At 42.6% G+C, this 27,998-nt stretch overlaps 1 protein-coding gene across 7 annotated transcripts; it reads left to right on the forward strand.

The window, feature by feature from the left end:
- The first annotated feature begins 414 nt into the window (after positions 1-414).
- On the forward strand, positions 415-27,983 carry SGCE (sarcoglycan epsilon). Of its 7 annotated transcripts, none has more exons than XM_081163079.1 (13): positions 415-586; positions 6,390-6,494; positions 12,612-12,734; positions 14,114-14,271; positions 17,412-17,484; positions 18,535-18,733; positions 20,887-21,049; positions 22,918-23,129; positions 24,015-24,041; positions 25,882-26,070; positions 26,340-26,383; positions 27,375-27,409; positions 27,705-27,983. In XM_081163079.1, the coding sequence occupies exons 1-13, from the start codon at positions 511-513 to the stop codon at positions 27,753-27,755; spliced, it is 1,455 nt and encodes a 484-aa protein (XP_081019205.1). In that variant the 5' UTR covers positions 415-510; the 3' UTR covers positions 27,756-27,983. The 7 variants fall into 7 exon arrangements, with proteins under 7 accessions (XP_081019205.1, XP_081019206.1, XP_081019209.1 ...); XM_081163084.1 differs by lacking the exon at positions 6,390-6,494 and adding an exon at positions 9,144-9,315 and having other exon boundaries at positions 481-586; XM_081163080.1 differs by lacking the exon at positions 24,015-24,041 and having other exon boundaries at positions 416-586.
- The last annotated feature ends 15 nt before the right edge of the window (positions 27,984-27,998 follow it).

Below are 27,998 nucleotides of genomic sequence, written 5' to 3' on the forward strand. Positions count from 1 at the left end.
ATGCAAAATGTAGGCACCCTATATATAGAAATGAGCAAACCAGTGATATTTTAGAGAGCAGGCTAGCAGGCGGGGCCCATGACTTACATCATAGGCGCCTACACAACACAAAACTGGAGCTTGTGCATCCGTTTTTTCCCCCTTTTATTTTTTGGGGGACCCCCAAGAGAGTGGGGTCCTAAGCTATAGCATGTTTAGCTTATGCATAAATCCGGCACTAGGTGGGTGGGTGTGGAGAAGACCAACGCATATCCCCTTAATGACTACGTTGAGCTCCAGAGGATCCTGCTCTGCGGGCGGCTCTGCCCAACTACAGAGGAGGGAAAAACAACCCGAAGGCCTCACTTGAGGCGAGGCCAAGCCAGACCCCGCCCTCCGCGCTGCCATAGAGACCGTCTCTATGGAAGAAGGGGAGGAGGAGGAGGAGGGAGGGATGCTGGTGGCGGCGATGGTCCTGTTTGGCGGCAGCAGTAGCAGCAGCAGCAGCAGCAGGCGCCGACGGAGCGAGCCATGGCGCGCTACGGAGCGGGGTCGTGGTCCCACAGCAGGCGCAGCGGAGCCGCCCTCACCACCCTCCTGCTGACAGGTTGGTCTCTGCGAGAGCCCCCTTCCCCGAGCGGCGAGCGGCGCCCTTCCCGCCCGGGCTGCGCATTCCCCGGCTACGGCCTGCTCCGGAGCCCGCGACTCCGCCCCGGGGCCAAGCGGCGGCGGCTCCCCGGCTCCTCTCCCGGCGGCCTCGGTCCCGGGTTCTCGCCCCATTCCCGGCCCCCGAGGCAATGGTGGAAATTTCTGAACCTTCTGCAGAGAGGAAAAGGGCCGGGGTGGCGGGAGGGCTGGAGGCATAGGGTCTGAAAAACAAGGGCATGCTCATTATTGCTTCCATGGCTGGACGCAGCGTGTCCCCCCCCCCAAAAACCCCCACACACATCCCAACCCAACTCCCCCCGAATAAATTTTTGGATTTCCACGCATGCACAAGTGGAATTTATAAGGATAAATGAAATGGGTAGAAAATTTGGGTGGGATTGGATGCGGGGATGTAAATTAAGTGACACTGTGATTCTGATGGGTGCATGTAGGATATTTTGACCTGAGCATCCAGTTTGGAAGGATCCATTTAGAAATATATGGACAGAAGTAATTCCCCCCCTCCCTAAAAAAACACCCATCTGTTCCATTTCAGAGGCAAGTATTTAGAATGAGGAGATAACAGTAGTAGAACATTAGCAGTAGAACATTAGTATGTTGTGTGCCGGTTTAGATTTAGACCATACTGAAGGACTGTAGATGATGGTTAATGTAAGACACATTCCTCTATTGCAGACCACCCACCAGCTGTGTGCTTGTGTGTGTGTGTGTGTGTGTGTTGGCCCAGGGCTTGGAATCACAGCCATTTATTTCACCCTTAGGATTACACCAGCTGGGGAAGCTTGGGCAAATGGAAGAGTGAGAATCCTATTTACCAGGAGAGGAGAACATACTTAAATGCTTGCCTGGGCAAACTAGGGCATAGGAAATAATCTTCAGAGCAAATGAAGTCATGATGAGGTATATTAATGCACAAGAAGAAACATGCAATATACCATAAAGCAAAGTATCTCACTGGGTAGCTGGTGTTTTAGCAGTAGATTGGAAACGTTTTTCAATATTTGCCTTTTTGCTTGACTAGTGATGTTTGCAGGTACTTGTACTCCATGTTGCATTGTGAATATTCGTTGCTGAGAAAGGGCTTGCCTTCAAAATTATGAGGAGAATGTTAAGGGCACACGGGATCAAATACTCCAAGGATAGGGGGAAAAAGTGGGGAAACCTGTACTTTGCAACTGATTTTCTATTTCTTCAGATTAGAAAAACATAGAAGGCTTCCTTATTTGAAGTCAGAGCATAGGTCCACCATGTCTCAGACAGTATTGTCTACATTACAGCTCTCCAGAATTTCAGATAGAAGCATTTGCCAGCCATGCCTGGAAATATCAGGGATAGAACCTGGATCCTTTTACATACATGACACGTGTCTGCCACTGAGCTTAATGTTTCCACTTGTCTGTGGTGAATAAGAAGGCACAGATAATTGCAACCTAAACATATTATATTGTCTTCACATACAAATTCCACATTAGAGTAGTACCTTTGCTGGGCCAACTAAACAATCTCAAAATAGCGTGCAAACTCTCAAGTTCTCCAGAACTCTTAATTAGGTTAGGTAGTAAACAAAGTGGGTGGGATGGAGGAAGAAAAGTTTGCTGATACTAAAATGTGATGGCTGCATCTGGTCACAGGCCTTTGAGATAGAATGGGAGAGGAGGTGACAAGCATTCAAAGTAGGCTGCTTAGGTGCCATGTAGGTGTCAGGTTGCACCAAGGCTTGGTGGGAACCAGAACTACAGTGGTGCCTCGCAAGACGAAATTAATTCGTTCCGCAAGTCTCTTCGTCTTGCGAGTTTTTCGTCTTGCGATGCACGGTTTCCCATAGGAATGCATTGAAAATCAATTAATGCGTTCCTAGGGAAACCACCTTCAGGCCAGACTGTCCCCGGACCTCTTCTGAAGGCTGGGGGGGGGGGGACAAGGGCTTTTCTTCCCACCCCCAGCATTTTAAAAAACCCCGGGACAGCGGAGGACTTCTCCGCTGTCCGGGCAATCTTAAAATGCTGGCGGGCGGCATTTTAAAATCGCCCCGGGACAGCGGAGGACTTCTCCGCTGTCCGGGGCGATTTAAAAGCCCCTGGGAAGGCAGGCAGGGGGGACAAAGACTTTCGCCCCCGCCCGCCTTCAGAAGGTGTTCCCTCCCCCCCGCCCCGCTTCGGAGCAGCGTTCCGAAGCGGGGCGGCTGGGGCAGGTGTTCCCACCCCTCCGCCCCGCTTCGGAGCAGCGTTCCGAAGCGGGGCGGCTGGGGCAGGTGTTCCCGCCCCCCCACCCCGCTTCGGAGCAGCATTCCGAAGCTGGGCGGTGGGGGCAGGTGTTTCCTCCCCCCCCGCCCCACTTCGGAGCAGCGTTCCGAAGCGGGGCGGCTGGGGCAGGTGTTCCCGCCCCGCTTCGGAGCAGCGTTCCGAAGCCGGGCGGTGGGGGCAGGTGTTCCCTCCCCCCCTGCCCCGCTTCGGAGCAGCGTTCCGAAGCCGGGCGGTGGGGGCAGGTGGGGAGAAGCGGATCTCTTTTTGCTTCAAAAGAGATCCGGGGGCAGCGGGAAGCGCTTCCCGCTGTCCCCGGACCTGGGGCTGCGGGGAGAAGATCGCTTCTCCCCGCTGCCCCTTGCTTCAAAAGAGAAGACCCGCTGTCCCCGGGGCAAGCTTCGTTTTGCGAAGCAAGCCCATAGGGAAATTCGTCTTGCGAGGCAACTCGAAAACGAAAAAAACCTTTCGTTTTGCGAGTTTTTCGTCTCGCGAGGCGTTCGTCTTGCGGGGTACCACTGTATATAACTATGGCTCCTTCCCTATCTCTGGAACCACAGAAGATCATTTGAATTGGATCCCTCTTTGTATGGTGAGAGCCTACTTCATGGGTGGGGGAATTGGATCTGGATGGTATGGTTTTCCCCACCCACTGCAGGCCAACTTTGACAGTTGGGTGCGAATGCCCACCTGACAGTCACTTGATATAACAGTGACATCAGGTGACCCAGTTTCCTTTGCTTGCACAATTTGAAATCAAACCACTGTGGGAAAAGGCAGAGCCCTTTTGCAAGCACCAATAATCAACTGATTGTTGGTGCTTCCAAAGTCCAGTGCCCTGGCAAGGACACTGTGATTGTATGTCATCAGGCTGCTTTCAGATCTTAGGCTGAACACAGGCTGAATATTTTGAAGTTGAGGTAGGTGGCAGTGGCTGTGATCTTTTGTCCATGTGTTCATATAAACAGAAATGTCAATTGAACAAGGAATCTGCTTAGTATAGGACTTCCCCTTTTCAGTATCAACCTAGCATATTCCAGTGATGTGTTTTTTTCTGCAAAATTTTGATTTGGAATTTTTTTCTAATGGATTAGGATAATTTTTATCAGATAATTTTCTGATGCCCAAGACAGGAGCTAATTTAGGATGTTTATTTTTCTTATACTGTATTTAGTAAAATGAAGTTTGCCAGATATTGAATTTACAATTGACACCTGTGCATTACTGCTAATAAACATATGAAATAGAATTTCTTTCTGTAGAAAAGTAAAGCACTGTAAAAATGCCTGCTCTAAATCACGGGACTATATTGAGGATTCAGTGCATTTGCACTAAAATCCAATAACGTCTAAAGATATGTAACTGATGTAGTGTTTAGTATCAAGAGCTTCTTGCATAATTTCAAATCACACTGCATGTGAAAAGTCTGGATTCCCGGAGACAATGGTAAATGATAGTTGGAGTGGAATGTTCAGTAAGTTATGAATTGTAAGGTTAACTGGATTATAGGGAGAAATATGTGGTTAGTTAAATACATGTGGAAGACAAGATTTGGAAAGCACTCTTGTCATTTAAGTACATAAACTGTGTGGGGCAAGTTGTATATGATACTATATTCTGCCAGCACTTGAATGTGAGATTATCATATTATGTGATGCCTGCATATATTTAGATAGAAATAAGAAAAAGTATTCTGGCCCCCTTAAAGAATAACATAATTATTATGGCATAAGCTTTCACAGACTACAGTCCACTTCATTAGATGCATGAAATGTTAACCTGAGTTATAAGGGGGGACGCAGGGTTACGCATACCCCTAAACATTTTGTGAATCTTTATACTTTTGTCCATTTACTCTATTTATTTTCCCCAATTTGAACTATAAAATGGTGATTTTCTTGACTCAAAGTGAGAGTACCCCTAAACATTTTTTTTTAGAAAAAAAAGCACTGGGTATAAACCTGTACACATGGTTTGGGGAAGATTGTAAAATTGAAATCAGAAGGAAAACTTCAGAGGGAAATGACTGCTGTGTACACACCTTCGCGTTTGCTTTGCATCCAATGCACTCCCACCACTGGTTTGTGAAGCACAACATTATACACAATCCACATCTACTCTGTAGTTTTCTGAGGAAATGCTTCGTTTTGAGGTGTTTCCCCCTAAACCCCCTTTGATTAGATTTGAAAACTTATGACATGTGAAGACATCCACACCCCTACTGGTGTGTGTGGTCAGACAGCAAACAACTTGGAAACACATCCAAGTGTACTGATGTTTACAACAATGTACAAATGTGATTTGAAACGCAACAGGGGAAAGGAAAATTGTGTTTTAAGTCAGTAATGGGTACACAGCAGAAACTCAGAAAAGTACTCTCCTGTAACTTACCTGCATCTGGTGAAGTGGCCTCTTGTCTACAAGAAGCTTATGCTATAAGGTTTTTGTTAGTTCCACATGACTTTTTGTGGTTTTTGCTACAGAAGACTTACCAACAGACATTCTTCAGGTCAAGATTTTATGTTATGTGTCATTTATCAATATATGCAGTGCTTTTTTCGGGGGGGGGGATGTAGGGGGACACATACCCCTAAACATTTTGTGAATCTAAGTTTGGCCTCATTGAGGGGCAGTATTTCAATATGAGTAGGAAAATGAAAGTAAAAAAAACATTTTTTTTAAAGGAAAAAAAGCCCTGGATATATGCATTAAACTTGTTGTCTTTGATCTGCTGCTTTCGCCCAGATTGTATTTTTGGAGAAGTACATTCCTAATTAGGGTGGGTACAAATGCAGAATTGTCTGTAAAAAATAACTTCCCTCAGTCCATTCCTTCCTGATTAGTACGTGCAGAGTACGGTATTTCAAAGCAAACTTCAGACAACCATGTTCATTCAACAGTAAATAAGGCATTGCACAGTTTTAGGTCACTCTATTTCTTTAGCCACAGTGTCACATAAATTCTGAACTGCAAAACTGGTTTAAGAAGCCAAGACAGATTCAGTTGATGACACTTGAGAGAAGGATGGAGTAAGCAAGTGGACACAGGGTTCATTCCTAGTTCAACAAATGGGTCTCTTGGGCCAGGATAGCTGCATTCAATACAAGCTTAATATATACAGTAATAGGCAATTAGGTCCAATATTTTTCTTTTCCATAGCATCTTCTTGTTCTTCTTGTTTCTGCTTCCTGATCCCAGTGCAGCCTGGCTGACTGCTCATGTTTAAAAACTCAATCCCTATCACATCTCCAACATCTTCCACCAAGGAAAGAAAGGCGGAAATGGGTGGGAAGAAACACTTTGAAACATAAATATTTGTGTGCCTGGTCAGACTGAATAGCTTAATTTTTGAATGCCATTAAATGTGTACTTGTAGTCCATTTAATTTCTTCTTCTTTACATTTGGTATTCATTATATTCTAACTGGTGGCTTTTGATTTCTGAGAAACTGTTGACATGATATTAATCCAGTTTGCCTTGCATCTGTTTTATTTTGGAAAGCTTTTTTCTTGCACTCTGCTGGTGGCATAAATGGAACAGTTAAATGGAAGACCAAACACGTCATCAGTTATGTTAGCAGCAGCATAAAGGCTGCTGAGAAGAATGGTGAGTTTAGGTTGAAAAATATTTGGGATTAATCCACCTCCCCTTGGTATATTAGATTTGATGTATTAGTGGTGTGTATTTCACTAATAACATGATGTGGAAATAAATGGCAATTATATAATCTTCTAATCTTCTAAGCTTTAAGAATTCCTCCTTCTAATCTTTCGTTTTCAACTAAATTTTCAGTTATACTTTGTGGATTCCTTTGCCCAAAATAATGGTTCTGGATAAAATATTGTGAATTTCTTGTTGTTGGTGTCTACTTAAAACACATCTGCAAACTGCTGAGTGCAATAATAATCTCTTTATCATAATAAATGTGTCATTTTTATTACTTGTTTGTAGCAATTGGCATAATTTATTGTGCACAGTTTTTAAAATGTCAGGACGGCTTGGAGAAAAGAGGTAGCTAAATACTTCCATTTAATGCGAAATTGTCACATCAAGTTTTTGTTTGTTTTTTGCTTTTTTAGGTGCCTAAGAGTATTTTTAATTTTATTTATTTGAAACATTAAATACAATAATGTGAAAACTCAAGCTTTCTTTTTCATATTCAAGGCAGCAGCAAACCAAGATAAAACAATACCAAATATATATGTACGAAATCAATCCATTTTTAAAAAAAATAACCCAAGAATTACAGAACCAGTAGCAGGAATTCAGACTTGTTTGAGTATTCATCCTGATTTGTTTGCACAAAGTTTTCAGCGAGATTATAAGACATCCATTGATGGTTTAGCGTTCATTTGCTTTGTTTTAGGGTGGTTATGCGATGGTGCATCAATTAGTTGTTGCGCCTACCAAGGGCCATGGGTGGGCAGGGGTGCCGTGCAGTCACTCCAGGGGCATTGGTGGCAAAAGCTGGATGCAGGCTGTGCTCACCCTCCAGGCCCCTTTCTCCAGGGTGCACACACCACCCCAGGGTGCATGGACGCCTGTCCCGGGCACCAGCAGTACATGATAAGCCACTGCCCCCCAGAACCCAGTAAACAAGGCAGAGCGCTTAAAGCTCTTTCTAGGCTGGAAAAACCCTGTGCAAAAAGAACTTAACACCAAACTCAACCAGCCGGATTTCAAGCGCATAAAGTCAGAATCTCACAAGCTAAGCACATGTGTAAGTTGCATGACTTGTGGCCAAGGCAAAGAAAAAGTAAGCATTTGCTACACAAATGTTACAAGAAAAGCACCATGAGCGTTAGTGACTTTTGACATCTTTGAAGGGTTATACATAGTAGTTATATCAAATGATGCACGGCAATTTGGCATTGTATTCCTTTTTTAATTTTGTTATGAGTGGGATGAGAATCGGTCCATAGATAAATGTGGCAATATTGTATTTGTGAACAGGTACTGTGAAAGACAGTGAGTGCCCTCAAAGAATTGGGAAGAGTGTATATTTGCACTGATAGATAGATAGATAGATAGATAGATAGATAGATAGATACCCAAGTGGAGAAGCAGGAGAAAATGTTGGTTTGTCACCATAGGAAGAGCCCTGCTAGATCTCACGAAGGTCCATCTACTCCAGCATCCTGTTCTCACAGTTGTCCTCCAGATGACCACGAATAGCCTAAAAGCAGGGCATGAGGAGGACAATAGTTCTTTCCAGCTGTTGTTATCCAGTGATTGGTATTCAAAGGCATGTTGCCTATGATCCTGGTGGTAGTACATACCCAACGTGATAAGTAGCAATTGATAGCCTCGGTCGCCATGGGTCCACCAAATCCTCCCCCCTCCCCACCAGACATCTAAGTTGGTAGCCCTTGCTACATACCGTGGTAGTGATTTTCACAGTACAGTGGTACCTTGGTTCTCAAACGGCTTGGCTCCCAGAGAGATTGGCTCCCGAACGCTGCAAACCTGGAAGTAAGTGGTCCGGTTTGCGAATGTTTTTCGGAAGCTGAACAGCCGACACGGCTTCTGCTTGAGTGCAGGAAGGTCCTGCAGCCAATCAGAAGCCGCTCCTTGGTTTTCGAACAGTTTCTGGAGTCAGAATGGACTCCCGGAACAGTAAGTTTGAGAACCAAAGTACCACTGTGTAACTCTGTGCAGTGTGGAGAAGTACTTCCTTTAATCTGCTCTAAATCTTCCAAAATTCAGCTTCATTGGATGACCTTGGGTTCTAGAATTATAATCTGTTAACTGAAGGGCACGAGCCCCTTTTTGGGATACATTTGGGCTTTATAGTGGTGCCTCGCAAGACGAAAAGAATCCGTTCTGTGATTCTCTTCGTCTAGCGGTTTTTTCGTCTTGCGAAGCAAGCCCATTGACGGATTAGCGCTATTAGCGGCTTTTAGCAGCTTTTAGCGGCTTATCGGCTTATCGGATCAGCTGATAAGCGGCTTAGCGGCTTAGAAAAAGGGGGGGGAGGAAAAACCCCCGCAGGAACTCACAAGACATTTTCGTCTTGCGAAGCAAGCCCATAGGAGATTCGTTTTGCGAAGCACCTCCAAAACGGAAAACTCTTTCATCTAGCGAGTTTTCCGTCTTGCGAGGCATTCGTCTTGCGGGGCACCACTGTATTTTTATTTATTTTTATTACTTCCCTTGCATATGCGCCAGTGGATGTTTGATCAGAGGAGGGTCTACACTGCAAGATGGTCTGATAAGCCTGCAGATTGCCCATGTCTGTTTGCTGTTCTGTTTCAGACCTTGTGGCCATCCAGTTCTGGAGAGGTTTCTGCTGCTCTGGTTGCAGAAGTGAAGGGTTACTCCAGCTAGAAGCTAGAAGGCATTGCGAACTTCATTCCATTTGTGCCGTTCCAGAGCTCTGCTCCAGCAGGAGGAGAAACAGCTGATTCAAAGAGTTTGCTTGCTAGAAGTGAGAAATGCCACAGTTGTAGTGAGGCCTTCATTTCCCAGTGCTAGCTGAGGTCTCCTTGCTACAGTTTTACGAAGGGAGTATTGGGGCTAATCTATTCTATCAAGTGATATGGGACAATTCAGTGATGCTTCTTGATAGGTGCGCACAAAGGCTGGTAAAATGTTCACATTCAATTTATCAGCATGTCAAAGGGCTGAACTGTCTCCAGTATGCCCAAATTGCATCATATGATTCATTTAAAACATTCTGCAATTTAATCGCTTGACATGATCATAGAAAGGCCCGACTGTCTTTTTCGCTTTTGCATTTAAAACTGAATTTTCATTTTTATGAGGATGACGGGGTAGCCTAAGGTTTCCTGAATGATCAACATGACCTAGATGATTAGAAATTTCCCTAACTATGGGTGCCACTTTTGTTGGTACACCAAACAGCAAGGAATTCTGTGTTAAAATGGGTATGGAATATTAAATAGGAACCCACATTCCCCCTGGAAAAAATCTGAGTTTCATATTCAATGCATAATGAACATTACTGAATTTAGACATCACACATTCTCTCTTGAGCCCAATCAGTGTATGCATTTATTCAGTGAAAGGATAACTGGAGAAGTTCAGTTGTGTGTCTCCTAAGGACACAAAGAATAGGAAATATGTATTTTCCAGATAGGAAAGACTTGTTGAAAGTGATAACCTAATTGTAATAGTAGTTGTGAATGCTACTTGTGCCACTTGACAGCAGCTTTCAGTGATGAACTTTTGGAAGCCCTTGCCCTCCTCCATTATTATGAGAAAATCAGTAGCTTTAAAATATGAGATCTATCATCCTTATTTATACAAAGACAAACAAAACATTGAAGTCAAGTGTGTTGAGTACTGATAAAGGCACAGATCGTAGGCATTCCAAGTCATTACTGTGACTTGAATAAAGTACCCACTCAAATGTAATGTATCTGAAATGTAATGTATATTTGTATCTAAATTAGTTTTTTAATCATCTGTGATTGGTTTTTTTTTACACCCTGGGCCCTTTTTTCCTTGAGGTACATGTAAATACATTAAGATTAAGATTCCCAAGGTGTGTTACAGTATGAAATGATAAAAACTATAGCGTCTCAGAAGACTAAAACCGCAAACTCAGATGAAACATCACAATTAAAACCAGCATATGCAAAATTTGAAGGTGTCTTAAAACTCTTCCAGGCAGTCCCATCATTTAACAGTAAACATCAAACTGCTGCAGAAGGCCTGAGCGAAGGGGTATGTTTTTAGTTGGCGCCAAAAGTTAAACAAATGTTGGCACCAACCAGCTTAGAAAGAAGGATGTTCCTTTTTTAAAAAAACAACAACCATGCACCTCATTTTGCATTTACAGATTCATTTATGTAAAACTACACAGACACAGCTGGTTGTGTGTTTTCTGCTGCCTGATTTATGCCCATATGAAAAGAGATCCCATATTTTGCTCCCTCTTCTGCTCTTCCGATAAAAGGCTAAAATATTATTAAAAGGATTCTAGTTAATAATATTTTAGATATATATATCTAAATGATGATATGACCCAGTTAAGGATGTAATGCAAATAGCAGTCTTGGACCTTTTAACTAAAGAGACCATCCCATTTGGATTATTAAGGGGGGCAGCTGCTCCCAATCAATAAAAATCAATAAAATTACATAGCAAACTGAGGTTCTGCATTCCCCAACAAAAGGCCTGCTCCCCCAACAAAAATCCTGGCTACGCCCATGTAAAGGTGTGCTATGGAGGTTATTCATACTGGTCCTGATTCAGAAGTAGGCATTCAAGGCAGCTTGGTGCATATAATTCGCTGTGTTTGCCCACCTGCCAGTCACTGCTTTAATTGTGAGAGTGGGATGTGGACTTCATCTGCCAGTGCTGACAGATGACTGCTGCTGGCCAATTCGCCAGCGGCAGGAACTGTCCCAAAACATGCAAAGTCTGCATGTCACATTTAAACCATAGTTAAACTATGGTTCAATGTAAACACACAGCATGCTGGTGCACCTTGCTGAAAAATTCCTGCTCCGTACCTACAGCTGCTGTGTTGCCAGAAGATAAGCCATAGTCTGACTTCATTGTGATGTGCGAACCCACACTTAGCATTGGTTTTCCCCAAACAAGCCATGGGCAGTAAGCCAAGAACAAACCTTAGTTACCTGTTCATGCATCATTTGGAGAGAAAGAAACCATGACCCTGTGTTTGGGCATCATGACAAATGAGACTTTATAATAATTTATATAATAATAATTTATTATTCCTACCCCACCCATCTGGCTGGGTTTCCCCAGCCACTCTGGGCGGCTTTCAACAGAACATTAAAAACAGAATAAAACTTCAAACATTAAAAACTTCCCTAAACAGGGCTGCCTTCAGATGTCTTCTAAAAGTCAGATAGTTGTTTATTTGCTTGACATCTGGTGGGAGGGTGTTCCACAGGGCGGGTGCCACTACTGAGAAGGCCCTCTTCCTGGTTCCCTGTAACCTCACTTCTTGCAGTGAGGGAACCACCAGAAGGCCCTCGGTGCTGGACCTTTAGCTTGTTTCGTAGCCGTGCAACAGGAGCAGGGGAGATATGGAGCAAGAAATCAAGGTGCAATTACATTAAACAATTGGTTGTTAAATATTGTTTACTGTGATGTGTGAACTAGCTCATTGAGAAAGTATTCCTCTATGGATGGAGAAGATAGCAACAATGAGGACCCTAATAGAGCAAATAGATTATTTATAGCCATTCATTATAATACTGAAACGCCTTCCGTCACGCTTTTGTTTGTTATTTAATTTTAACTTCTTAACGCTGCTTTCCTAAGCATGGAAGTAATTCCTATTGGAATCGATAGGATTTGCTTTCAAGTAGACTATAAGGCAATACCTGTTGTTCAACTTCTTTTTTATCAAAATATGCAAAAAAACAACAACAAAACCCACCACCTTCTACAATGCATAGTTAACTGATACAAATTATAATTCCTTACAATACTCAAAAGGACAAAGCAGAATAATTGCTTCTTTGTCAGCGACATGCTAAGTGGTTGAATTTTGATTGCTGCCTACACATGCATAGGAATTGTTAGCATACATAAGAAAGAAGAAGCATTGCTTTGCGTGTCTTCTGTCGTCCTCGTCCACTTCTTAACTTGTCATTAATAGGGATATCCTTTTCTGTTTCCCTTTTCCCAAAAATGGCTTGCTGCGGCTTTGAACGTGGTGGCATTTTGAATGTGTCCTGCTTTTTCAAATCTTGTCTCTTCTCTCTGCTCCTCCTTTCCCAGTGTACACAATCCTCTCGAAGGTGCACTCTGATCATACGGTGTACCCTTCCGCTGGAGTTCTGTTTGTCCACGTCTTGGAGAGGGAGTATTTTAAAGGGGAGTTTCCTCCTTATCCAAAGCCTGGTAAGAAATGCAATATGTATCAGAGTCATTAAATAACCCTAATTACTTCACATTTGCAGAGAGAGAGAGAGAGAGAACACGCACTGGTGGAGCAGGCGGGTGTGCAAGGCAATCCTGTACATCAGGGGTGAGGAGTCCCATGCCTGGGACCAAATGCCACCTTGCAACAGCCTCTCCTTTCCACTGTGGTCCTGGCACACAAACACCGCCCCCGTGCTGCTGGAGCTGCTATTATTCGTCCCAAGGAAGCAGCTTCCATTGGCACCAGTGGAGACTTCCCTCTCAGACCTTATAGGAGTATTTGGGGCATACATGTATCAATTTTCATCAGCCGCATTACAAGGGAGGAAAGGTAAAATCAGGTAGCCCCCCCCAAACTCGGCCCTCTGGATGTTTTGGGACTACAACTTCTGTCATCCCTAGCTAACAGGACCAGTGATCAGGGATGATGGGAATTGTAGTCCCAAAACATCTGGAGGGCCGAGTTTGGGGGTGCCTGGGTTAAATCTTTACCCCATTTGTGCTGCAGTCCCAGCAGAAATCCTACACGCTTACTGTTTTTTGTTTTTTTGTTTGTTTATTAAACAAACAGAGGTGATTGCAACTGTTGTGTTTCGCATTGCCTCTATTTTGATCTGAAATTATAGTTTCTTTAATATAGCAATTAAAGAAACCCATTTCTTGAGTTCAGTGCTGTTTTTCTGCATTTTTTAAATAAAAGAACAACAACAATGTAGGGCACAATCTGCAGCTGTAGACAGTCATCTGGCTTCCATGAAATAAAATTGGGACAATTTTAGTCCAGTTTAACAAAATACTTTAAATATATTTTGGCAATTCTGTAAACGAAGAAAGTATGTGATTAATTATACTTGTTTTTCTTTTGCTTGGTATGTCATATAGCTCTCAAGCCAGCAGCAGAACAAACTCTTAACTGTACAACTCCCTTAAGCTAATCTGCAATCTGCACTTACCTAGGAGAAGTGGATGGGAGATAATAGGCTAACTCTAGAGCCCTCTGCAAAAAGTAGAGTTGATATGCAAATATTTACGTCTGAGTAAATAGGTAGAGGACTGCACTGCACATCGCACTGAAATATATGCAGATGTTTGCAGTCTCAGGAGCCAGGATTTCTATAATTGCTAGTTGTGGGTTAGTGCATCTTTATGGGTGTTTTTGAACTAAAATGCAAAACCTATCAGTTTGACTTACAGAGTGTAAATGCAGAATTATGATTCTTTCATGATCATAGCGGACTACCAAGAACAGGAATTAGTGACAGCTTGCAGTCTCCTGCTTTGTCATTTGCATTGCATGAAAATACTGTGCTGTTCATTTGGTGACACTGCATTTTAAATTGGATATCCTGTTTATCCAGGCGAGATGAACAATGATCCTATAACTTTTAACACAAACCTAATGGGTTACCCTGACAGACCTGGTTGGCTACGATACATCCAGAGAACACCCTACAGTGATGGAGTGTTGTATGGGTCACCGACAATAGACAATGTGGGAAGACCATCTGTTATTGAGGTAGGTTTGCTGCAAAATATTTTATCTAGACCCTGTCTCAAACATCTAGGCACGTAACGTGTTGCCATGGGTAACTATGTGCTGTATGATAACATCCCTTGATTATAATTAAAAAAACACACCCTGATCTCCAAATAATTTTTATTAAAAAAATTCAAACATCCAGTCTCATTGTTTTCATGTCTTCCTTCTGCCAGCTTCATATATTTGGTCAATTAAGCTGCTTATGAAATATATTGCCACAATAAACCATTGATTTCAAAGCGTCATAGCACTTGGCCTTTGGGCAGCCTGAAAGAGATCCCAGGATTTTATGACCTGGCCGTGACCTTGTACCAGTCCTTAATCCCATCCCTTTTTTGAGTGTTCAACAGCACAGGGTCAAGGAGCGGGACCGCTGAGTAGCCACACTCTGACATTGCATTCTTTCTCTGATATCTGCACATACAGCACAAGCAGTTGTTGTAAGGAAACCTTCATGCATATGCCGTATTGGCCTGAATATAAGCCTCACTTTCCCCCCCAAATTCCGACTGAAAAGTTACAAGTGCGGCTTAAATTTGCAACCTTAGCAAAAATGGCTTTTATGATATCGCTGCAGAAGCGGACATACGGTGAAACGGAACGGGTGTGAGTGCCTGCGTAACTTTAAGGGAGCAGCTTACATTCGGGTATTGTCCTTTTCCTCCCCCCCCCCCTTGAATTTTAAAGGTGCAGCTTATATTCAGGTGTGGCTTATATTCGGGCCAATACGGTAATCAGTGCTTTCCCCCCCCAGAAAAAAGGTTTAGGAGTACTCTCATTTCCTTACTCATAATCAAATACTGCCCCTCAATGAGGCCAAACTTAGATTCACAAAATGTTTAGGGGTAAGTGTACCCCTGCGTACCCCCAGAAAAAAATCACTGCATATAATTGTACACAAGAAGGCTCCCTTGGAACAACTATGCATGTGAAAGCCATCTCCCTTTAGAATATTTGCTCTGTACACAAGGACTTTGGAGAAGAGCCCATGATGCCAGAGTGGAGCTCCTTTGCGTGTCCTTGCACCTTCTGTGTTTTTGACCAAAGGAGCTAAGAACACCTGGATAAGGCTGCAGAGTTCACCTTTTATTGGAGAGAGAGTGTGCTTGGCACCTGGAATTGCAAACTTTTGCACAAGGTAGGCAGAGCTATAGAAATGTGGTCCTGTATGTAAAATATGTTCTCATATTGAGAACAAGGGACAGCAGCTGCATTTAGATATGTAATTGTACGCGTAACTCATTGAAAAGAATGAACAGCATATCAAGTTGAAAGCAATGGAGAGGATCTGATTTATGCTAGCAGTTTGTAAAAACAAGGGTAGCTGGAAATTTACAGCATGAACCTAGATATGTCCCATCCTAGAAGTTAAGTCCTATAGAGTTAGGTGGGGCTTACGCCCAGGGAAGTGGGGATAGGATTACATCTTTAGTGATGTTTCTATGGGTTTCTGAGGGTTTCTGAGACCAAGTGAAAAACTTAGAAAGCTCCATGGAAATGAAACGACAAATGTCACCCATTCCTAGGGACAATCATCCACCTTCTAGATCAGTCGTCTCCTACCTTGGGTCCACAGATGTTGTTAGACTACAACACCCACCTACCCCCGCATCCCTAGTCAGCATGGTCAGTGGTCAAGGATGATGGGAGTTGTAGTCCAACAATATTGGGCGCTTAAGGCTATTGCATGTATTCTCTGCATATTCGTGACACGTAAGGAACCCTGTAAGTTCAGTCCATCTATTTACAGCAGTGGCCTGCTGGGTGCATCTGGAGTGCAACTCATCTACCCTTTATTGACATGGATGTGCTCCTTAAAATCTTTGGTGGTGAAATGGAATCTTGGAAGTCTTCTAATTCTGCCCCAGTTTACTGGCAAAACTTGACTGACTGGCTCAGAATAAGGTTGGGCATGTTGGTTTGTTTTGTATATTTCTAGGTCACTTTTTAGGGCAAAGCCTTCCCTAGGTGCCTTAACATGAAAACAACTGCATAATTCAGCAGAGGTCCCTAACCTTTTTGGCTCTGGGGGCACATTTGGAAGTCTAAGAAACTGATGCGGGTATCACAAAATAGTCATTTCTCAGAAGAAAATCCAGCAATGCTCAGAACAGTCCCCCCAAGTCCATGCAAAATATATTCACCCTCCAAAAACAAATAACATATAGACAACAACAACAACAACGTATAGACAAGAAAAGCAGGCAACACCCTGAACCAAACCACCAAAAACCAAAACTAATAATAAGCATTCCAGAAGAAATGTTTTAAATTCTGGACATTGTAGATTTTTCTCAGTCTGGTGCATGTAATGTCTTTCATTTTGTAGTTGTGTGATTTGTGCTTATATATTGGATTGTGATGGCCATTGGCTAGAAACAATAAAAATCTACTGACTAATTAAAAAAAGCAAAACAAAAATGGGAAGGGCAGGGAGCCTTAGTAAGTGGCAGAAGTGTTTGAGGGTCCTGTGGTCCCCATGGGCACCACACTTGGGATCCCAGGAACACAGTATCCATGTTTCAGTAAAAGGAATATTGTAATGTAGCACCCTAAAACAATTCACAGGCCAGCAATACAGTGTTACAAATGTAACTAAAAGCAATTAAAAACATTCAAGTTACCAACAATAGAAACACATTAAGAAGTTGCCAAAAACAAGTGGGGTTTTTTGGAGCCCATTTTAAAGCTTGTTCTGATGAGGCCTTATGCAAATCACTTTGGAGGGGATAGATAACATAACCAAGGGGCTTTCACTTGGAAGGCCCTGTCTCTCATAGCTGCTCATCTGATTGATTTTACAGGTGGGCTTATGAGCCTTCTCACTGGTTTTTGTCCATTTGCTGTTATTTGGCTAGCTCTCACATAACGTATGCTCTCCTTTTTTTTTTTTGAGGTATAATGTGTTTTCTCTTCTCCCCTTTTGTCCTTCCACAAAAAACTTGAGGGGCCCAACCACTGTCCAGGTTTCTCCCCATCTAACACTGGCTTTTCACAGCATTGTTCAATAACCATATATAGAATTGTCAAGCTAGATGCAAGTTTTTCGTGCTCAACTGATAATAGTTTTTGGAAACATAGTAACAAGTTTCTGGTTTATGTTTCTTCTTTATTAGATCACTGCTTATAACAGGCGCACCTTTGAGACGGCCAGACATAATTTGATTATTAATATAATGGCAGCAGAAGGTAAGCATTTTAGATTGCATTGATACATAGTATTACACCATTAGGAGATTATTATAGAATAAATAAATGGCAAAAGGATAGGAAAGAGGTATGCTAAGCCTCTTTAGTTAATTGTATTTTATTTTTAGGTATTTAGTTAATTGTATTTTATTTTGTTATTTCCAAGCCACCTCTGTTAGAGAACTCTCCTTCATTCTATTATAAATATTTTGAAATGTTTGCATTTATATTTTTAAAAAGAGTGTATACTTGAAAAGTGCATCTGGTCTGTTACTGTGGATTACAGGGAGAGCCAAGTGGTGGCTTAGGAGCCTCGCTCAGCTTCTAGGAAATTTTAGATATCGGAATGACATAGTAGCTCAGTTCACACGTTGTGAGCCATTTATGCCAAGACTTAAGTGCTCATTCCCTTACTTTTCAATCTCTTACTTTTCTTAGAGTGATCATCACCATGGTTTGCCCCAAGTCAGAACGAGAAACTGTAGTGTGAATGATGCTTATTTCTGATCTCAGTTTGTAGGCAAACTGTGATTTGTGCAAACCAGGAAGCAAGGGAGAGAATTGGAGTGCAATTACATTTTCCCTAATATAATGCAATTTTTATGCTATTTTTATGCACACTTTACCCTAAATGTGCAGTTGTGTACACATCCCTTGTCTGGATAACTGCATTGCAAAATTTGGAGAAGTGTGAATTTCAAAGGATGGCTGTGTTTTGTGTGTGTGTTGTTTCAGAAAGTGTGATTAAGTAGGTGCTCCTTTAAATGCAGACTGAGTTGAGCTTCTCCCCCATCCTTCAAGCAACCAAATTCAAGCCACTGGTTCAGTGCAACCAGCAGTCTTGTAACTGTGGTTAAGAGACTGGATGTCTCTTGAGCATTTGCGGAAGTTGCTTTGGAAGCCTTAGATTTATAAAGGATCTTGGATTGCTTCACACTCGGTTATATTTAGAAAATGATAGTTCTGTATTTCTGATTTATTATTCTGCCTTCTTTGTAATTTTGTAAAAAGACAAATCTAAGGCATAATTAATGTTCTCTTTGCAATTAGATTTTCCCTTACCATATCAAGCAGAGTTCTTCATTAAAAATATGAATGTAGAGGAAATGTTGGCAAGTGAGGTTCTTGGAGACTTCCTTGGAGCGGTGAAAAACGTTTGGCAGCCGGAGAAACTGAATGCCATAAACATCACCTCAGCTCTTGATAGGGGAGGCAGAGTCCCACTTCCTATTAATGACATGAAAGAAGGGTAAGCAAGTTTTCATTATATTTCTTCTAGCATTCCAGATATTTTAGAATGTATCTTGCAACAAAAGCAGTAAAGAATCTTAAAGCAGGGGTTGCCAATCGTTCTGGGCTAGTGAATGTATTTGGAATTTTGAGCAAGTGCCATTCATGCAAGTCACAAAATGGCTGCTGTGTGGGTTTGTGGCATAACACAAAATGGCAGCTGGGGGGGGCATCACATCTGGGTTAATGGGCTTGCGCACAGATTTTTTTTATGGAAAGCAAATAATAGAAATGAGCGCTACACTTCTGTTAGGTTCTGCTGGTTTTCCAGAACAGGCTTTTATCAGGTAAGAAAATGCCAGGAAAACTGAACAGAGTGCTTCCAGAATTCAGCCAAGATAATATCTGCTTCCTTGCAATTTCCACCCATTGATTCTAGTCCTATGAGCCATTGCTCATAGGACTCGATTTCCAGACCCAGTAAAGGTAAAAAGTAAAGGATCCCTGGATGGTTAAGTCCAGCCAAAAGCAACTATGGGGTACAGCGCTCATCTCGCTTCAGGCTGAGGGAGCTGGTGTTTATCCACAGACAGCTTTCTGGGTAATGTGGCCAGCAGGACTAAACCGCTTCTGGTGCAATGGGACACCATGACAGAAGCCAGAGCGCACAGAAACGCCGCTTACCTTCCTACCACAGTGGTACCTGTTTATCTACTTGCACTGGTGTGCTTTCGAACTGCTAGGTTGGCAGGAGCTGGGACAGAGCAACCGGAGCTCACACTTTCGTGGGGATTTGAACTGCCGACCTTCCTATTGGCAAGCCCAAGAGGCTCAGTGGTTTAGACCTCAGCGCCACCCTAATCCAGACCCTGTACTTGTGATGTGGCCTGGCTAGCACAGAATGAAGTGGGATTATTATGTCTCATAATTTAGAGACAATGCGTCTGGTAAGGTAGCTGAAGATTGCGTTATATTTTTAAGCAGCCACATAGCACTGCTGGCTCATATTCAGCTTGTGATCAAACGAGATCCTTTCTACTCAGCTGCTGCAAAGCCAGGTTCTGCTTGCCCCACCCAGTCCCAGCCTTTACTTGGAGCTTTGGGATTTGGGGGGGGGGGTTTGTACCTAAATACAGAACTACACACTTATCTTGGTCAAATTTTAATCTGTGGGGTTGGGTCCAATATCTCAGCCTGCCGTTGCTCCCAAGTGCATGGTTTGTGAAGGGTGCAGCTATACCACACTGTGGCTTAATGCAGAGTTGAGGCTGATGAAACTGGCTAGGAAATGGTCAGTGCACTAGAAGTGCTTCAGACAGAATCCAGCTAGGCACAGCTTAGTGCTTGTTTGATAGACTCTGCCATGGCAGTGGGGAATTTGCTACCATTGCATCCTCTCAGTGCCATCCAGAGAGCTTTTCCGAGTAACAAAGATACCTTTTCAGCCTTGTCCTCTTCCCTGTGTTGAGGATCACTGCAGTTGTCCAGTGTTTGCTTTGCTTGGGGCGCTCTGCAGGCAAAGTTGCTCGCATGCAATCTAATCTGACTGAGACTCTGCTAGTTCTGTGGTTTCTCAGAAGGGGGGGGGGGCGGACTCGGTGCCCTCTGGTGGTCAAGTTTTATTCAGCCATGAGGATATAAACAGGATCCTTTGAACATTTTGCTAAGCAAGGGGTCGCTTGTTGCTCTTGCCTGGTTAAGCTTAATAAGGGTTTTGGCCATTGCTTATTGCCTTTTCAAAAGGCTCCCTTTTACAAGGTGTAATGTCTCTGTATCGAAGGAGCCCGTGCTATGTCTGATTTTGAAGTCCTGTTTGGGTTCACTGAATCTAAATATATACAGATTTATTTCCCATATTTCATTTGTGGACAAGGTGTTTTGAGAGGGCAGTGATGTAGGACCCCAGATTATCCTGGATAAACTGAATTTTGGTACTGTACTGGATCCAGTTCTTTGGTGACGCATTCAGAGAATCATAAAGCACATGCTGTAGTTTGCTGCCAGCTTTCATGTTGTCTGCTTTTGAACCGTGCATAATCTGCAAATGAACTGTGCAATAGAGAGCCAAGTGGAAACAGTGAGGAGCTCTTTCCATTCACGGACATTTGGATCCAACCCACTGATTGAAAATTTATCTGTGACCATCCTAAAACTGTCAACATTTCTTTGCAGTGTCTATGTTATGGTTGGTGCAGATGCTACATTCTCCTCCTGCTTACGGGAAGTTGAAAACCCACAAAATCAGCTGAGATGCAGTCAAGAAATGGAGCCTGTAATAACCTGTGATAAAAAGTTCCGTACCCAATTTCAAATAGACTGGTGTAAAATCTCCTTGGTGAGTTGCTGGCTGGCAGTATTGCAGAACACACATAGCCAATTAGTCTTTAAAATAATCTTTTGGAGGGCAGATTATGTAGATTTCTTTTTAACCTTCTGAGGTTCATGGGATGGACATGAGCTGATGCTCTGGAATGCCCTCCCTAGAGAAGCCCATTTGCCCCTGTCACTAAATGCTGTCCAGCACCTGAAGAAAACCTAGTTGGTTAAACCAGAGATGGGGAACCTAGTACCCTCAAGATGTTGTGGGAGTCCAATTCCCATCAGCCCCAGCCAGGATGGCCAGTGGATCAGGATGATAAAAGTTGTAGCCCAACAACTTTTAGAGGGTCACAACTTAGCCATCCCTGTTTAAGAGTACCCATTGGGGAATATGAACTATCATCTGTCAGTAAGGTAAAGGGTAAAGGGACCCCTGACCATTAGGTCCGGTCGTGACCGACTCTGGGGTTGCGGTGCTCATCTCACTTTACTGGCCGAGGGAGCCAGCGTACAGCTTCTGGGTCATGTGGCCAGCATGACTAAGCCGCTTCTGGTGAACCAGAGCAGTGCATGGAAACACCGTTTACCTTCGCGTTTACCTGCACTTTGATGCGCTTTTGAACTGCTAGGTTGGCAGGAGCAGGGACCGAGCAACGGGAGCTCAACCTGTCGTGGGGATTCGAACCACCGACCTTCTGATTGGCAAGTCCTAGGCTCTGTGGTTTAACCAACAGCACCACCTGCGTCCTGTTCATCTGTCAGTACAGTGAACTAAATGGACCAACTTGGGAACATAGCTCAGTTGGTTAGAGCATGGTTGGTGCTGATAATGCCAAGGTGGCAGGTTCAGTCCTCATATGGGACAGGTTCTTGCATTGCAGGGGGCTGGACTAGATTATCCTCAGGGTTCCTTCCAGCTCTATGATTCCATAATAGAAAGAAGCCTTATACTATAAAAGAATTATGCTACTTGTCATTGCTGAAAAATTATCGAGTTAAGGTATAACTAGTTATTAACTCTTCAAACTATGGCACTTGCTCTGTAAGCCTTGCGCAAGGAGATACTTTCCTCAAAGCACAGAATCCTAAGTGTTCACAGTCCCATTGATTTCAACTGGATTTATTCCCCAGTAAATATGCAAATATTTCATATATTGTTGGGACTCCCAACTCCCATCAGCCCTAGCTACAGGGCTAATGGTCAAAGACTAGCAGAGTCGCGACCCTCCAGATATTCTTAGGAGTTCCCCATCCCAGCAGTAAAGCAACCATTCAGTGCTAAGTAAACCTCTAGCAGTGGTTTTGTGTCATCTCATCTTCTGTCGATCAATGACTGCTTAATTGTTTACTTAAAACTATATACAGTATATCCTGGCTTTTCTACCTAAGGAGATCAGGAGTACAGTAAAAAAACAACAACACACAACTCGTTGCTGCCAAATGCCAAGAAGGGCTCAATGGCCTGATTATTGTTATTTTTAACTGGTGTCTTAAACACAACCATACAAATCTCCTGAAATTCCAGAAGTGAAGAGGGAGCCACCACAGAGAAGGCCCTCTAATGACTTGGCCTCTGATGAATTCCTGAAGATCCAGCAAGAAGGGTCTCTGTGGAAGGTCTCAGTTCTCAGGCAGGGTTCTCTAGCTAATGCATGATGTACTTTGAACAGAAAGTGAAGAAAGCGTCTTGATTTTTATGACCAGATTTCTATACAGACAATGTGTGGTACAAATTTTCCTTAAAAAAGAAAATATGATTCTGGAGGGCTGTTGCTTAAACTCTGCTGTAATGAATGCTCAGTGGTACTGTTTGATGGTTTATGATCCCCATTTTTTCTCCCAAGGTTTTACTGTCTAAAATATATTTTGTCTGTTTGGTATCAGGTTGACAAAACACAGCACGTTTCCACCTATCAAGAAGTGGTCCGCGGAGAAGGGATCTTACCAGATGGTGGCGAGTATAAGCCACCTTCTGAAAGCCTGAAAAGCCGAGACTATTATTCAGACTTCCTCATTACATTGGCAGTGCCCTCTGCAATAGCCCTGGTGCTTTTTCTAATACTTGCTTATATTATGTGCTGCCGAAGGGAAGGCGTGTGAGTACTTTGAAACATTAATAAGTATTTTATAATTGTGTGAGTTTATAAGGTACATGACAAAAAAAAAAAGTAGATGAACTTGATTCAGTTCATAAAAACACAGTCCATTTTTAGCCTTTTCTAAAACATGCAATAAAATCAAATTACAGCTACTTGTTAACTTTGGAATTAGAAATTTTATTTATTTTTAAAAATTCAAAAACTGAGCAACCCGTTCACAAAACTATTTAACCTGACAGTAATTTGAAGCTAATTAAAGGTAAACATAGTGTCTAACAATTAAAATAAACCTTATTAAGATTGTGAACTGAATTTAGGATTATAAAAGCCAAAAGCATTTTTTGAAAAAATAAAAGCAGCAAGCAACACAATTTCTTCCATTTTACATGCACCTGTTCTGGGAACATTTTAGTCCCGCACCTATCCTTTTAACGTACATATTCACTTCTCTGTGTACATGTCTTTCATCTATCCCATCTCTTTATGTGCTTTCTTCATCCATGCCTTCTCATAAACCCTGTGGCAAATGCTTCCAAGTTGCACCAAATGGTCATGATCCAAACGAATGTGCAGAAACAGGAACTTGATGTGCAGCCAACTCTTTCTTTGAACGTTTGCCATTGCTCCTCTCACTGCTGAAGAGGCAACCCTCCCAAAGGCAGCTTGCCTCTTCAGCTATTAGAGCTGCAGAAACAAATCTCCAAAGGCAACTCCAGTTGCATGTATAGCTCTCATCTGCACACACCTGCATCTTCTTGAGATCATGATCCATTGCAACAGGACCAGCATTTCCATACCATGACTTATTTCCATCGGCAGTTAGATTTAATGTTCCAAATATCAATGCTATTATTTAATTCATAACTTTTGTTTTATTTTTAGGGAAAAGAGAAACATGCAAACACCAGAGTAAGTGTCTTCTTTCCTGTTATTTTCTCCCATCACTTAATTTTCATTTCCCAGTAGCTTCTCATGCTTCATACATGTATACCATCCTCATTCTCCTTAACTTGTTCTTCATCTTTGTGGTGGCTGCTTTGAAAAATGTAGAATCCTGAGAAACTGAGTAGGTCAAAATAAAAAGGGTTTAAAAGCTCATAATAAAAGAGGCCAGAATCAGAATATGATTATTCAGTTTTGAGGTTTGTGGTTTGTGATATTACTGTCAACTTCTATAAGGTAACCAAAAAATTATACTCCATAAAACTGCTTTTTAAAGTGAGGCTTCTGTTAATAATTGTTAGCTAACCACAAGAAGCGAAGCTCTAAAACATACCAAATAAAAAGCATTAACATCTGCACTTGGTTACACGGAACAGAATGCTGAAAAGCTCATCATACTTTAGAACAGGAGTGGGCCAATGTTGACAGGTGGGCGGGACCACCTGTTTGTCAATCACCTAACAGCTGATCAGAGGTTGGAGCATCCTTTGAAGATGTACTTGCTGTAACCAACCAGCAGCTGATTGGCGGCTCCCTGAAACCTCTATGAAATCTGTTTGCAGGAAGTGGTTTGAAGCCAAACTGCTGCTTGCAGAGAAGGCGAGCTCCACTACTGCAACCGTGATCCTAAGGAGGTGCCCTCTCGGTGCTGAATAGGCCCTCTCAGAGGTCCAGAGAGTCCCAGGCCACTTCCCGCTTTTGAAATCCCTAGCTCTAATAAAAATTAAAATAACACCCAAAACCAAAATAAGGTACCAAAAATACACAGGGCTTGAGGCCAAATGGCCCTCCTGCCCTCCACCCACCCCACTGGGCCTGGTGCTGATCAGCTGTCAGGGATGTGATTTGTGGGATCCATGCTGGGCCTAATGAGGCCTGTAGGCTGGACTCTCAGTGGACCACTTCATAGATCCACCCAACCTTCAGCACCAACATCATAATCAAAGCCAGTGACACCTTGTGAAGATCACAGGCCCTAGGCCAAACCCTTGTTACTCTACTCGTTAAATCCAGCCCTAATCAAAAGGCCCTAACAGTAGTGGGTTGAGAACCCTCTGGTTGAGGGCATAGGTCAATGCAAGGCCAGTGGGCAACCTAGAGGCGGCCAAGGCTTATCCCAGTGCAGCCAAGGTCAAAGAAGACATAATGTTGAATGCCTGATTGAATCAAATACACCTTGTACCTTATTTGCTTCTAAATAACAGTCAGCTGCTTTCTCCATGGTCCCAATGAAAATTGGGATCCCCCTCCTTGAAGTTGCTGTTTTTCCCAGGAGAGAAGCTGGCATAGATACCAATGCTTTTCTTGAGGGTTTCTTGCTGGCATCTAAAAAGACCACTGGTTTGATGCAGGAGGCTCTTACATTCTTAAAGCAGATGTGTATGTGTGAGAGAGGGGGGTGTTATTGAGACCATGATGGTGGAAAAATGGGTTAACAATGTCTTTGGATCACAGGCCTGGTTCTGGTCTCCCCCTCCCCCAGCCGTTACTCAGAAGAAATTAGGCACATTAATTGCAGTGATGCATCTAGCTTGTGCCCTGATATTCTTGCTGAAAGCACAGGGAAAACTTGGGCAGACTGGATATAACCTGCCAGTGCTCTGTGACCTAACCCCTCTAAAAGTAATTTCCAATTATTATTTTTTAATCCAGTATATGCTATTTATAAACCTTGTCGTTTACACCGATGCTGTGGTAATCTGGCTTTAAGTGGCTTTAAATGTCTGTATATGTTTGTACTCTTTCTTTCCACAACGCTAGCAATTCTATTAAATATGGGGGGGAATGTTGTTTCCTTTTGATCTAGCATCCAGCTGGTCCACCACAGTGCCATTCAGAAATCCACCAAAGAACTTCGGGAGATGTCCAAAAACAGAGAGATAGCATGGCCTCTCTCAACGCTGCCTGTGTTTCACCCAGTCACTGGGGAGATTGTGCCACCAGTTCACCCTGACAGCTATGACAACACTAGCATGCCACTGATGCAAACACAGCAGTAAGTATCACTCTTGGTGCCTAACACTGTGAGTTTGAGTTTTGTGGTGCTTCTGCTGATTTCTTCCATGGTGGTGGTGCTGTTGCCATCTCATTCTATAGGATGATTTGGCTCTTGTGTTTCAATAGCAAAGCTCTGGTTACACATTCCAGTAGCAACCCTTTCCCTAAGCAGAAGCCTTGGAGGCTTTTACTGTTTAGAGATCAAAATAGCATATAATTGTTTTAAAGAGGCTTTATTATTATTATTATTATTATTATTATTTGTAGGAACCTGCCACATCAGACTCAGATCCCGCAGCAGCAAACGGAAGGTGACTTTTTAAACTATTTCTCGAAAAGGCAAAATATGACCTAGTTATCATCAAGTGCTCACAAACTCATCGCAGCGTTCTTGTTCCCTTCCGCATTTTGCGGGGGCCTGATTTCCCAAAGTTAATAGCAGAGGGGTGGGAAATGAGGAGCAGGGTGTGAGAAAGCTTTGTATTGCATAGGCCATAAGAGTAAGAATTAACAAAATTTACATGGCATCTGTGAGATGCAATAGTTGAAACGGAAAAGAGTGAACTGAAATCTCCAATCAATATCACTTCCATGGAAACGAATGGCAAACCTATCAATGGGTATCAGCTTGCCAGACAGAACAACCACCCTTGCCTTGCCTTCCCCTCACATGCTGTTTTGCGGTTCTCCTGGCCCTCCCCAAGCCAGAGTTCGTTAAAAGAATCCTGTCCTGCCTGAAACCCCCCTTTTCTCATTTTCCCCTTGGGAAATGTGCTTCACACTGGCGGGGTTTAGTGCTATGAATGGGTCTAATTATTCCTTGCGCAGCCCAGTTATTCCTTAGTGGCTCCCAAGTCCCTCAACTCAAGTGAGCTGCATGGGATGAATATACGTGTTTCTTCTGTCACAAATCTATAGAATTCTTGGTGGTTTGCATAACCATAAAATAAAACAGCAAAATCAAGGTTAATCAGAAAATCATTCAGAGGATGGCAGTGAGTTTGGGGGAAACTTAGCATAAGTTTTTGTAGACTTGAGTCAATGCATCAAAGGCAATCTGTAGCTAACAACTTGAGCTATCCATTCATGCATCTATCTGATGGCCTCTTGGCCTCAGCGCCTTATGCTGCATATAGTATTTGTTAGTCTTTCAAGTACCACAAGGCCCCTTGTTGTTTTTGCTGCAACGGGGAAAATACGAGCACACTTCTCAAGGTGTTTGGGTGACCTGTACAGGAATCCACTCTGAGGGGGCTTGTTTTCAAAAGTTTTGTTTTTTATTACTGCTTTCGGGGACTAAAGGAGAATTTCGAATGACAACGTTCCAAAGATTAGAGGCAAGTATTACATACAGTATTCTGCTCTCTCGCTGTTGAAAAACCAAATGATAGAATGAAGCACATTTTACTATGAACTGTACATGTTGATTCTAGATTTGATTTGGGTGGTCACTCTCCCAAAAGATTAGGCACCCTAAGACTTGCATTGCAGATGAAAGTGATCTATGAAGTTATTGTGTAAGGATTCTTATTTAAAAGTGAACAAAGCTGACTTGCAATTCTCTAACTGTAAAATTAAAACCATGTTGACTACTGATCTTTCTAACACCTTTTTGTGAATTGTCATTCACAGGTAAATGGTATACCTGAGGAAAGAAAACTTACAGAGGCGATTAATTTGTAATTAAATAAAACAGCCAATATCATCTTTTATTTCCTTATCTGCTTCAGTGATGCTTGAGTTTTTCTGATGGCGTATGCATGCCTCGTGTTAAATATTCCAGTGTCAGATGGTAATCATTTCCATATTACTAAATTGACTGTATTTTTTTGTACTTTGGACACTTTCAACAAATTTATAAAATGGTAACTTTTATATTTGTTATATTTAAAATAAACAAATATTAAACTATTGGCTCTTTCTTAC

The sequence above is a fragment of the Podarcis bocagei genome (assembly GCF_964188305.1).
Source record: "Podarcis bocagei genome assembly, chromosome: 12".
NCBI classification, from domain to species: Eukaryota; Metazoa; Chordata; class Lepidosauria; order Squamata; family Lacertidae; genus Podarcis; species Podarcis bocagei.